The sequence below is a fragment of the Anneissia japonica genome, unplaced genomic scaffold (assembly GCF_011630105.1).
Source record: "Anneissia japonica isolate Jap-2015-1 unplaced genomic scaffold, ASM1163010v1 scaffold2392_len1475705_cov187, whole genome shotgun sequence".
NCBI lineage: Eukaryota > Metazoa > Echinodermata > Crinoidea > Comatulida > Comatulidae > Anneissia > Anneissia japonica.
Window position 1 is genome coordinate 88,374 of NW_022751777.1, and position 12,425 is coordinate 100,798.

General features: G+C 34.7%; 1 protein-coding gene across 1 annotated transcript; it reads left to right on the forward strand.

The window, feature by feature from the left end:
- The first annotated feature begins 147 nt into the window (after positions 1-147).
- Positions 148-3,196, forward strand: LOC117121858. The gene is made up of 4 exons (XM_033267246.1): positions 148-245; positions 667-1,149; positions 1,739-1,790; positions 2,325-3,196. Exons 1-4 carry the CDS (start codon positions 192-194, stop codon positions 2,729-2,731), a joined length of 996 nt encoding a protein of 331 aa, XP_033123137.1. The 5' UTR covers positions 148-191; the 3' UTR covers positions 2,732-3,196.
- The last annotated feature ends 9,229 nt before the right edge of the window (positions 3,197-12,425 follow it).

A 12,425-nucleotide genomic window follows, 5' to 3' on the forward strand; every position in this document is an offset into this window, starting at 1 on the left:
CGTATACGGTATAAGTGCAGATCTAAGCCAATATACTTTCTCATTACAACTGACTTTGTAAGATAGGAACCTACTTTAAATATCTAATATATAATTTTCATTTGTATGTTTCGACATATTTCAAATATTAATTCAATAATTGATTTTAGCAAATTTGCTTGTAGTTTGCGGAAAGTGCTTTCCAAAAGGCGATGTCTCTAAAATGCAAAATTATGTCACGTGTCTACAAAACAGAAACAATGAAGGTAATTGTAAAAGTTTCAGAAGTAATAAACTAAAATATCAATTAGTATAAATTTGTACGTTTGATGGTAATGCTTAATCAGTATGATACGCCCTCTACGTAAACACATTAAACGACAGGACAGAATATCCATTATATAGAAATTGTTGTATCATCCTGTATGTATGTAAATCAATTCAGTCAATACATTAATTAATTGAAATCAGTTTATATAAAGTAATTTCTTTATTGGTATTTGTTGCATCGTCTTCAGTAATTCTGAACATGGATTGCTGTGAAAAAATGAGAAAAACACATTATTATGCCTGAATGGTCTTAGTTATAGACTTGCCAAAATAATTATGAAGATTTTCGTTTAAAAAAAATATGAAGATGCAGTTTTCTCTTCAACTGTTTAACTGGATGTCTAATTTCAATTTCAGAAACCGAAATCTAGAAGTTTTTCCAGAGAAATAGCGATTGGTACCGAATTAATTTTTTTTAACGAAGCTGGATGCACTGCCCATAATTCCAATGATGAATCTCTTAACAAAACAGGAGGTGACCAAACCTCGATACCACACTGTTCCATCCATAACCGTACTTTTAATACCTTTTCCGAAAGTTGTAGAGAGGATGCCGCATCAGATTCTCAATCACAGCTCATCTTACAGCATTCTAAACGAGTATTAAGTACCACAACCAGTAGTCCCGGCATCAAAGAAGGGTCCGCCGGTGATAGACTATGCCCTCGAATACAAAGAAGAGTTTCACAGCCACCACTGGCGACTTTTCAAGTCGAAGACTACTTCATTGAAAATTTGATAACATATACAGCCAGACAGGTAGATTACTGTCCAATGTGTGCAAAGAAAACAAAATGGAGCTTTGTCGCTCAAATTAATTGTACGTGTATGCTGAAATCGGTAAGTAAACTAAATTAAGTTTCAAAAATTGAGTTGAATAAAAGTACATTACCATGAATAATCTAATAAATTCCACTATAGAATAAGCACCTTACCAAATATTTTATTATTTCCTTAAAAAATTACAATGCATTGCATGGTTACTTGAACAAATAGAGAAAGAAAAAAAATTCTGTCAGGCATTGTAATATATATATATATAATATATATGTATATATATATATATATATATATATATGTATATATATATGTATATATTATGTGTATATATATATGTATATATATTTATATATATATATATAAGTATGTATAATATATGTGTATATATATATATATATAAACTGAGTATAAAACATATTATATATATATATATATTACATATATTATATCAGAGCTAAATAGCTTGTTTATTTTTTAAAGTTTTCCAATCTTAAATTTGTTGGGTTTTTATATAATTTACTTCCAATGCCGTGGAATTGAGTTGACAATTGAATGTCATAAAACAAAATACAACAAAAAAATGTTGCAAGCCCATGGCCATTTGAAAAAACAATGTATATAGTATAAATTATTTTATATTCCATGGCAGAACTCTGAACTACAGGACAAGCAGACCCAAACAGAAAATGTAAACAAACTTTGTAAGTAACAAGTAATTTTATAAATCATAATCATCATAATCATAGTGTAGTTTTATATAGCGCACAAATCCATCTAATGTAAGATGCTCAGGGCGCTTGAAATGTGGACTATGAACTCGATCAATGACTTTCTTCGCCCCTAAGGGTCCCTTCGTGTCTGTGCTACCCGGTAACCCGGTACCAGCAACTCTCGTCGTCCACCACAGGGGCTGTTTGTAAAGTATATAAGGTTGGATTTATGCATTTTTGCCAAATAAGAATAAAGCTCATTTTGTCAAACTGTTGGTTACAAAGAAAGAAAATTCTCTGTTCATAGATTAAAGATCTTGAACTCTATTCCAATAAAATCACCCATGAAGACCATCTTCATTAGTCATTATTTTGCGTTGATTTTATTATTATTATTATCATTATTAACATTGCCATTATTGTTATCATCATCATCCTCATCATCCTTGTCGTTGAGAACGGTTAAGTGGGATCATCATTTCAGCTGATTCATCATCATTCGTTATCGTTGACTTATTTTCTTAGATGATGCATTGCTGTTATTCTCTGAAACTGGTGACTGCATTGGTACGAAGTTGTTGCAAATTCTTACAGACAACGGGTACAAAATCTGCACTCTCCAGCGACAGAACATTCTGGGAAAATACATCTTGGGAATCTACACAGACTTAATCTTAAACAGTAGTTACGTCATCGCTGTCGTTTCTAATGAGCTTCTCCAAGACCATGTCACTAAACATTTACTGAATAGAGCGTTTCAAGAGTTGCTCTGTCGCAATTATAATTTTCTTCTGCCAATAGTTATGAACAACTGTGAACTTCCAGAAGAAATGAAAGGCTATGGGTCATACAAAGTATCTGATAACAAAAATCCAAACTTAGAAGACATAGTTGAGAGGTTGCTCGACTGTTTACCACCTAAGAGTGATTAATATTTGGTTAATAGGAAGCTTTTGATTTGGAAGACGTAAAAGTAGAATAGAACGGATTCAAAACGCTATAGAATTGGGCCAAATTGCGTGCAGATTTCAGAAACAAACGATAACTCTGAACGTTCTCACCATAGTCATTATGATGGCGCTCTACCGTGCATTACTTCGTCACATACTGTAGCACTCCATTTGTTAACATTTTATAGGCCTACCTCTGTGAGCCATGAGCGCAGATCGTGGGTGACGGGGGACACGTCCCCCACATCCCCACGTTTCTATTTCGCAATTGAATTTCGTAAGTAAAAATAATGCCTGAAAGTTATTGAAATGAACTGCATAATGACCCATGGTTTAACGAAAAAGCGTTGTACAGCCTGATTACAGTACAGCATAGGCCTACATCATATTATAGCAAGATACCGGTATCACTAACGTCTAAATTACCTATAATACACTACTCGAGTGAACGTGCTTTTGTTATAATTTGAGAAGTATGAGAAAAAAGTATAAGTATAAATATAAATTTGTTGGCACATCATTTTGAATATAATGGTGATGTGATGATGACGACGGGCTGAGATGGGTGTGGACTCACGCCTTTGACGTAAAGTAAATTCACAAAAGAAAATTACATTACTTTTGTACAGGGGGATGCAGGGGGTGTAACGGGGCAATAGCAACCCCTAAATTGTATTAAGAAAAATAATTTGTATATTATTTTTGTCGTTATGAACATAGTACCGGTAGGCTCTTTAAAGTATCAGAGTGCAATTTCTGGGCCCCTAGAGGTCCATATTCTCAAAATCACCAAGTGATGGTGGACCCACGCACCCCTACCGCCAAATTCTGCATCCGCCCTAACTATGGTACATCACACAGGTTACTTAGATCTCTGATTTCCTAAAATCGCGGATAAAAGATTATGAGAAGTTTGTTGGTACTTATTTTGACTACAATGGTGATGTGATGATGATGAATTTCACTATATAAGACGGTCATTTTTGGCCATCTGGAGGTACCATTTCCTCAAATTTTCGCACCTTAGCCCCCAACCTTGGTTGGGCTGATGTGGGTGTGGGCTCACCGTTTTGAAGTAGGTAAAGTAAAGTATTTATAAATCAAAGACAATTTTTTTAAATTTTATTTTCTATGGTACATCACACATATTAATTAGATGTCTATGGTTTTCCAAAAATCGCTGATAAAGATCATGAGAAATAATTGTGATGTGAGGATGATTAATTTTAATATATAAGAGTATCATTTCCGGCCATCTAGATGTACTATTTCCTCTAAAGTTTAGCAACTCAGCCACAACCATGGTGGGGCAGATTTGGGTGTGGTCTCACGAAATTTCAAAACAGATTTGCGCCATTGCTGTGAGCTACGCATAGCATCTAACCAATTATAGAATATTGAAATTATTCCATGTGTATTTAAAAAAAGTTACTTTATCGTTCGCTTATATAAGGTAAATTTAGACGCACGTTAACGCACGCAAGCAAGACTATACTACTACAGTAACATTGAACTGAGTTTTAGCTCATCTGACCAAACCTTTTAAATTAATTACCATAACCCGAAACATGTGCACGTGTTTTGTAATACAACTAATTAATTAGCATCACCCGAAAATGAAAGACAAACTACAATTTTCCACAGAACACAATGCACAGTTCAAAGTATTGTTCTTTTTTTTCCTAAGTTATAAATAGATTTTTCAGATTGAAGCACCCCAGACAATTGTTCCTAAGGATTGGATTAGGACAATGACAAGACTGTTATAGCAATATCCATCCATGTTATTTTTGTACAAAAGTTTACATTCTATAATTGATTGCATTTTTTTGCAACCTTGTTTTACACTGAACGTTCCTAGTCGCGCTCGCAACAAGTACTAAATCCATGTTCCAGTTGGCCGAGTAGACGTAACGAACAGAGGGTACTTCCAAAATTATCAGTTACATTCAATAATTTAAGTTGTTTAGATTGATATTTTTATGATAGTTTATCCTCGTTTAAGCATAAAACTATGAAGACAGTTTAATGTAAAATGGTATCATTCAATTCAATTTCAAATTCAAAAATACTTTAATACCCAACAGGAAACTCATTTGCCCATGACATAACAACAAATATAAAACAGAGTACAATGAATAAAATGAATATAAAAATAGATATAAAAATATAAAATAGTAAAAGGTTAAAACATGAAAAATATAAAAGCCTATAAAGAATAAAAATTTGTTTAAAAAGAACGATTATTATTCTTATAATTTCAATTTTTTTATTTCATTATTTTTAATAGTATTATTTATTATTATTATTATTATAATCATCATTATTATCATTAATATTTTGTCTTTGTTTGTTACCGTACTTATCTAGTAATGGTACCATTAAACACTCTGATAGCACTTGGAATAAAGGATTTTCTGTAACGCTCTGTATTAGGCTTTTTCCTAAAGAGTAATCTTGAACTTATTGGGCTAGCTCGAAAACTGTGAAATAAAGGATGGGTTTCATCCTCAAGGATATTTTGAACTTTGGTAATGATAAAATATATATGTTCTACGTCAAGTGATGAAACCTGTTGGCCAATAACCTTACCTGAGTATCTAGTGATTCTAAAGAACAATATTTGTGTCACACTCCATGAAAGAATTGTAGAAACACACCATGCTGAAAGTCAGAATACTTTATAAAACAAAGAAATAATACAATAATCAATTTGAAACGCATTAGTCTCCTCAGGAAAAGCATTCTTTTTCTTAATTTTCCATATACAAATTCAGCTTGTTTGTCAAAATTTCAACTGGTTGTCTAAAGACAGTCATTTGTGAAAACACGCATCCCTGGTGGGGGGGGGGACCTGTATTTGTAAACGTAGGCGTAGCTGACGACGTGGTAGAATTTATTCTAACCATTTGACTTCTATTTCTACGAAAACTAGTCCAATTTTAATAAGTATAGGATTCATTAGTTTATGTGCTAAAACATGCGGTTACATCGTATTGAAGGCACTAGCAACATCAATGAACACACTTTTAACAAAGTTACCACCTCGACCATCAAGGTGCTCATAGATGCCATTTAGAATAGTGAGAACGGCATCCTCAACACTTCTATCTAAACGATAGGCAAACTGATATAGACCGGGAGCCCAGAAAATTTAATCATGTGAAAAGAGACAAAAGGTTTGATGGTCTGGTCATGATAGTATAGGGCCAAGATACAATATTCAGTATTGCTGCCGGGGCACATCCTGTACAAGCGGGCTGGGGGAAATGAAATAGGGGGTTAAATAATGCATTTAATCATGTGGAGAGAGACATGGATAAAAATAATTGGATATTACTCCCAGGTAGATACTTGCAATAATGTCACAGGTGACAGCAACTTTTACCTGTACGTGACCTTAAAAAGTGACATTAAAGGTCACGCCCAAATACATTTAATCATGTGAAGAGAGACACGGATGAATTTTTTTTATTGGAACTATTATACATTGGGGGTAACAAAAATACAAATGACAGCAACTTTATCCTGTACATAAGCCCAGACAGCAGCCCCAAAGGACCCACGGGGTCTTATATAGTAGCAACATGATAAAATCAAACAAAGAGAGACATGAATGAAACCAACTAGGAATTACTACTTGTGCAGTGTAGAATGCTGAAACACCGATGATAGCAATTTTTTCATGTACGTGACCCTAAACAGTGACATTAAAGGCCACGCCCAAATGTACATTAATCATGTGAAGAGAGACACGGATGATTTTTTTTATTGGCACTATTATACATTGGAGGTAACATAAGTACCAATGACAGCAACTTTATCCTGCACATAAGCCCAGACAGCAGCCCTAGGTTCCCAAATGGACTTATTATTTATAGTATGATATGGTCGAATCTAATAATGATTAGAGATAGTAGAATGTAACTGAAACACCTGATTATGACACAGACAGTGGTTCTGGAGATCAACTTCAGAATAAAACAGGAATTTAGTGAAGGATGGGACCACTTACACAGGAACTTTTAAACATTGGAAATAAAATCCATTTGACAGCAACTATTTACTACTTCAGCTATAGATTTCCGTTTGATAATAACATTTTGTTAAACACTGACTTCAGATGAAATACAACAATACCATAATACAAACTCAGTAACAAATATTTATTAGATCGGATTAAACTACAGAACATGAATTCCATTTGGGAACCAGGGCTGCTGTCTGGGCTTATGTACAGGATAAAGTTGCTGTCATTGGTACTTATGTTACCCCCAGGGTATAATAGTGCCACAAAAAAAATCATCCGTGTTCCTCTTCACATGTCATTTGGGCGTGGCCTTTAATGTCACTGTTTAGGGTCACGTATACATGAAAACATTGCTATCATCGGTGTTTCAGCATTCTACAATGTACAAATAGTAATTCCTAGTTGGTTTCATTCATGTCTCTCTTTGTTTGATTTTATCATGTTGCTACTATATAAGACCCGCGTGGGTCCCTTGGGGCTGCTGTCTGGGCTTATGTACAGGATAAAGTTACTGTCATTGGTATTTATGTTACCCTCAATGTATAATAGTAACTATAAAAAAAATTCATCCGTGTCTCTCTTCACATGATTAAATATGTATTTGGGCATGGCCTTTAATGTCACTGTTTATGGTCACGTACATGAAAAAATTGCTGTCACCGGTGTTTCAGCATTCTACAATGTACAAGTAGTAATTCCTAGTTGGTTTCATTCATGTCTTTGTTTGCTTGATTTTATCATGTTGCTACTATATAAGACCCCCGTGGGTCCCTTGGGGCTGCTGTCTGGGCTTATGTACAGGATAAAGTTGCTGTCATTTGTATTTTTGTTACCACCAATGTATAATAGTTCCAATAAAAAAAAATTCATCAGTGTCTCTCTTCACATGATTAAATGTATTTGGGCGTGGCCTTTAATGTCACTGTTTAAGGTCACGTACAGGTAAAAGTTGCTGTCACCTGTGACATTATAGCAAGTATCTACCTGGGAGTAATATCCAATTATTTTTATCCATGTCTCTCTCCACATGATTAAATGCATTATTTAACCCCCTATTTCATTTCCCCCAGCCCGCTTGTACAGGATGTGCCCCGGCAGCAATACTGAATATTTTATCTTGGCCCTATACTATCATAACCAGACCATCAAACCTTTTGTCTCTTTTCACATGATTAAATTTTCTGGGCTCCCGGTCTAATAGTCATCAAGATAATTTTTAACTTTTTCTAAGATTTTCCCTTAAAAACCTTTTCTAGACATTTCAAAGGAACACAGGAAATAGACCTCAAATCATTCATTTCTTTTTGGGTTTGGTTTCTTGATTATGGATTTTTTTGGAAGGGAGGGGAAATTTCCTTTGCACATTCCTTTAAACTCTTACTAGAGATGCCATCAGGTCCACCAGATTTACAAGCATTTAAGTTACGGAAAATCTTGGTTACAACCTGTTTATCAATTTTAATATCATCATGACTCATATTACTTACAGTTTCAAGAACATGTTTCAATTCCTAGTTAAAACATTTTTTGTCAAATCTGCAGTAGAATTTGTTTAGATCATTTACATATTAACTTTCATTTTTCACGTTTAAGCCTTTACCTCTTGGTTTGTATCCAGTCATAGTTTGCAGACCCTTCCACACTCTTTTTATATTGTTTTCTTTAAAAGAGCCTTTAATTTTATTTTTATACTTAAGTTTACTTTCCTTAGTTTTCTGATTTATTTTGCACTGTACAGCCTTCCGAACCAGTAGCAAAACCTCCTTTTTTCCCTCATTTAACAGATTTTTAAAGCCTTTTATTGTCAATTCACGGTTTATTATTTGAGAATAACTTAAATGTTTTACTAGGAACAATACTGTCCTCACAAAAACGAACATATTCGGAAATTAAACATAACGCTTCATCAATATCTGCAGCCGTATCAAAGAAAATGTTCCAGTCGGTGCACTCGAAACATCCTCGAAGCCTTTCAACTGCCTGAGCTGACTAACATTTAATACCGAATTTCCTGGACGATTCTCGTTGAAGTTTCGTCTTGTAAATTGTGATAAATTGGATCATGTTGTGATCGGATTTTCCTAGTCCGGGTAGAGCTTTCCCTTTATAGGCACTGTGTATATTACCATAACATAAGTCGAGACACGCGTCCTCTCTTACTGCAGACGGTAGCAGACTCCGAACTTGTTTCTCATAATCTGTTCTATCTCTGTGGCATAACAACTGGTATAATTGATGCTCTCTCTGTCAATATCAATAGGTTAATTAATGACTTTGAATATCAGTATAGACCTATGTGAAGTGGTCCACACATATGTTTATGGTGTAGGAAGTGAAGGCCCAGAAACTCTAGATGGCCTGAAATGACCTTCTTACATAGTAATAGTAAAATTCAGTTCATTTCAACATTTTTCAGGAATATACTTGACAAAGAATCAGAAAGTTTCTGTAGTCGAGGTGCAAGGCATGGCAAAAGCCTTTGTAAAAAGAAAAAAAAACTGATGATGTGGTAGAATAATTCAAAGGAGGGGATCAGGGGCCCTCCACTGTTTTAAAGGAGCTCGGAAATGCGCTTTCCTGCCTCTGGTCAATGTGATGGGGTTCGCCTAATAGTAGGTATTCACAAGAGCAATTATTTTGGATGAAATAAGTTTAATGTCTAATTAATCTGGTATCCAATTTTGTTGGGTTTAAATTATGACCATTTTTTTTTTGTTTTTTTTTGTGAGACCAGTTTGAGATATTTTTCTTCATTGAACAAAATTATACTAAATTTGCCAAAATTATGCCACACATATGCTAGATGCTAAACGGTTCTAAATTATGCCAAAAAGCATAATTATGCCAGGTCTGGTCACTATGCAGGTAGACAGTAATAATTATGCATGACGTCACCATACAAGCCACGCCCTCTTCAGCTGAAGTGGTTGTATTTAAAAACTTCCGCGAGGCCTGACCAATAAGTACGGAAACTTAAAGTTTCCTCCGGATACTGTGAAGCTAGGAAGGTCGCCTTAAGTTTTCGTAAATAAGAAATCTGGAACAAATTGAAAGAATCAGAGTGTGGGATGTCAATTGAATTTGGTATGGCACACACTAACCGCAATAAAAGTGAGTAACCAAAATTTAGGCCCTGGAACCCGGGCTATATATTGGGTGCACAAAGTCCAATACATTAAATGTTCCGAAAACGTAGACCAACAAGATGGCTACCATAGATTCAACCAATAAAAGTATAGTACACATAAACACCGTGATCTGAAAAAAGTTTCAAATACAATACTGGGTACCCGCGGTTGTACTTGAATAATGCAAATAATGCTTGAAAAAATCATGAATGATGATGGCCATCCATTAATAGCATATATGTGATTCTATGTGACAACAAAATCCGAAAGACTAAGGCAACTCCGAAGTAACACGAAGCGATGCAGACAGTCTTTCACTTTCAACTCCATCCACACATCCACCGAAAATTTTAAAGGATAACTTTTCCATTGTATTTATAATATTAACCAAAATAAATATTTATATGTCTGTGGGAGCTCTATGCTAGCCACCCTATTCACTCCTCTAGATTCGCCACTAATATCTATCGTTATTCTTGTCAGCATCGAGCGAAGTCTACGACAGTGGAGTTTCCCTCAGTCTACTGTGGAACATACAATATAGGCCTACCCTTCTTCTAAACTCTTCCACCTCTTTCTGTCTGATGTTTATCATCACGTAGGCCTAATTTTGGGTCCTATCACGATAACGTACAAAGAAGCTGATATAAGGTTGACCATGGGCTGCCCACAGACTTGAAAGTAGCTCTTGCGCAATTATGGTCTATAAGAAGAGTTACGAATAATTTGTGAAATTTTACAAAACTTACTAACGAAAAAAATATTGCATGCCGCGTCACATAGCAGCGCATCAGTTTACATCTTTGACCCGGGTATTCTGCCTTTTAGGCTGGTTGCTAGTGTCAATCTGTTTGAGCCAGAGGGTTGGTCCCTCATAATTTTGTTCTTCCATTTTTTTAAAATCACAACCCCACCTGTTTTATATCATCATAATATATGAATATTATTATAGGTACACATTGTTTATGTAAAATCTTTTTTTATTATAGTTTATCTTCGTTTAAGCTTAACATCATGAATACAGTGTTGTACGGTACTCATTATTATATTTTATTTTTTTGTGTATGTATTCTCCAACCTGTAAGTGGAGGTTTCTACCTCTGTTGGTTGAGGATTGAATAAAATAGGAAAGAAAAGAAAAAGCCTGTCGTGAAATAAAACCGAAACTATCTTTATCAGATTTCCTCTCTGGTACGTTTCAATATGAAATACATCATATAGGCTCCGTTTTATTTTTTTTAACAAATCGGCCGCCAAATTACACACTTTTAAATAAAAGCCCAATGTTTACATAGAAACCAACATTCAAACTGTTTGGTTTCTTTTGGAAAAGTAAAACAAAATTAGCTTTTTTATCTTGACTTTAAATACGATAGGCAGCAACAAAATTAAAGCCAACGGAAAAGACAGCAATTTTTTTAGTACGTTACCTAAATCCAGGCTTGGTTATTCTTCCGTACACATTCATTCAATAAATTCAGCAGTTTTATCTAGTATTGTCGTAAGCATAGAGGAAAGTCCGAAAGAAAGACCTTTGGTTGTAAGTAATGAAACAGGAAGCGACGACTATAAGCTAAAAAGGCGGATGTGACGGGTTTTTATTTGATTGAAGGATATACATTAGTCGCTTATCGTGCCGATAACAACATTAGGACTGGAGCCAGCCAATTACTTACAGGGATTTTATAGAGCTAGTACTTTATAACAATTTCAAAAAAACGAACATCAAACAAATATTAAAAAATGGATGCAGGTGAAGAAGCAAAAGAAACACATCCGCTTAACCCTCATTTGGAAGACACGTGAGTAAAAATTATTTATAATGATTTTTTTAAAAGTAAATATATAATCTTTTTGTAGTAGGCCTATTTCTCTCCAAAAAGTACTAACTTGACGATGATGTTGATTACGACATCGGAGAGAAGACGATGACGGCCATAATGATGACGACAATAATTATGATGAATGATAACATTGATAAATAGGGCACGATTAATGTTGATATTGTAAGATTGAGAACATTTTGTTTGTATTAAAATCAGGATTATGGCATCAAGCGAATCAAATTCGACTAATGTACCAGAGACAATAGCGAACATCGATGAACCTGATGTAGATGTAAAAAGAAACGATGAGGTAAATAAGATTATTATATTAATATTATCATGTGATCATTAATATTATTGTTATTTTTGTTGCTGTTGCTGCTACATTTTGTTATTCTTGTTATTGTTGAGCTGTTGCTGAAGCCTACACGCGGCGGCCTTACTAAAACCACACGAACGCCGTGGTGAACCGATTCAGCACATCAAGTTCAAATCTGCGACAACAACGCCACAGTCAACCTTCACCTATATAAAGATGTACCATCAACTGGAACCTGCAAACGTCTGGTTGAAGACGGCTATTCCACTGTGATTTTGGACTTTTTGGACGAACGAACGAACAAACTGTTTCTTTTGCTGTGACTGTTGCTGTTGTTCTTGCTATTGTTGTGTTATCAGGCTTTATGTAGTTG

What these genes read in the sequence shown, in the direction of transcription:
- LOC117121858 (XM_033267246.1), top strand. Translation starts at nt 192, where the DNA reads ATGTCTCTAAAATGCAAAATTATGTCACGTGTCTACAAAACAGAAACA. An exon ending in ACAAAACAGAAACAATGAAG is followed by an intron (nt 246 to 666) that starts GTAATTGTAAAA and finishes TTTCAATTTCAG; the next exon opens with AAACCGAAATCTAGAAGTTT. An exon ending in AGAAAATGTAAACAAACTTT is followed by an intron (nt 1,791 to 2,324) that starts GTAAGTAACAAG and finishes TTATTTTCTTAG; the next exon opens with ATGATGCATTGCTGTTATTC.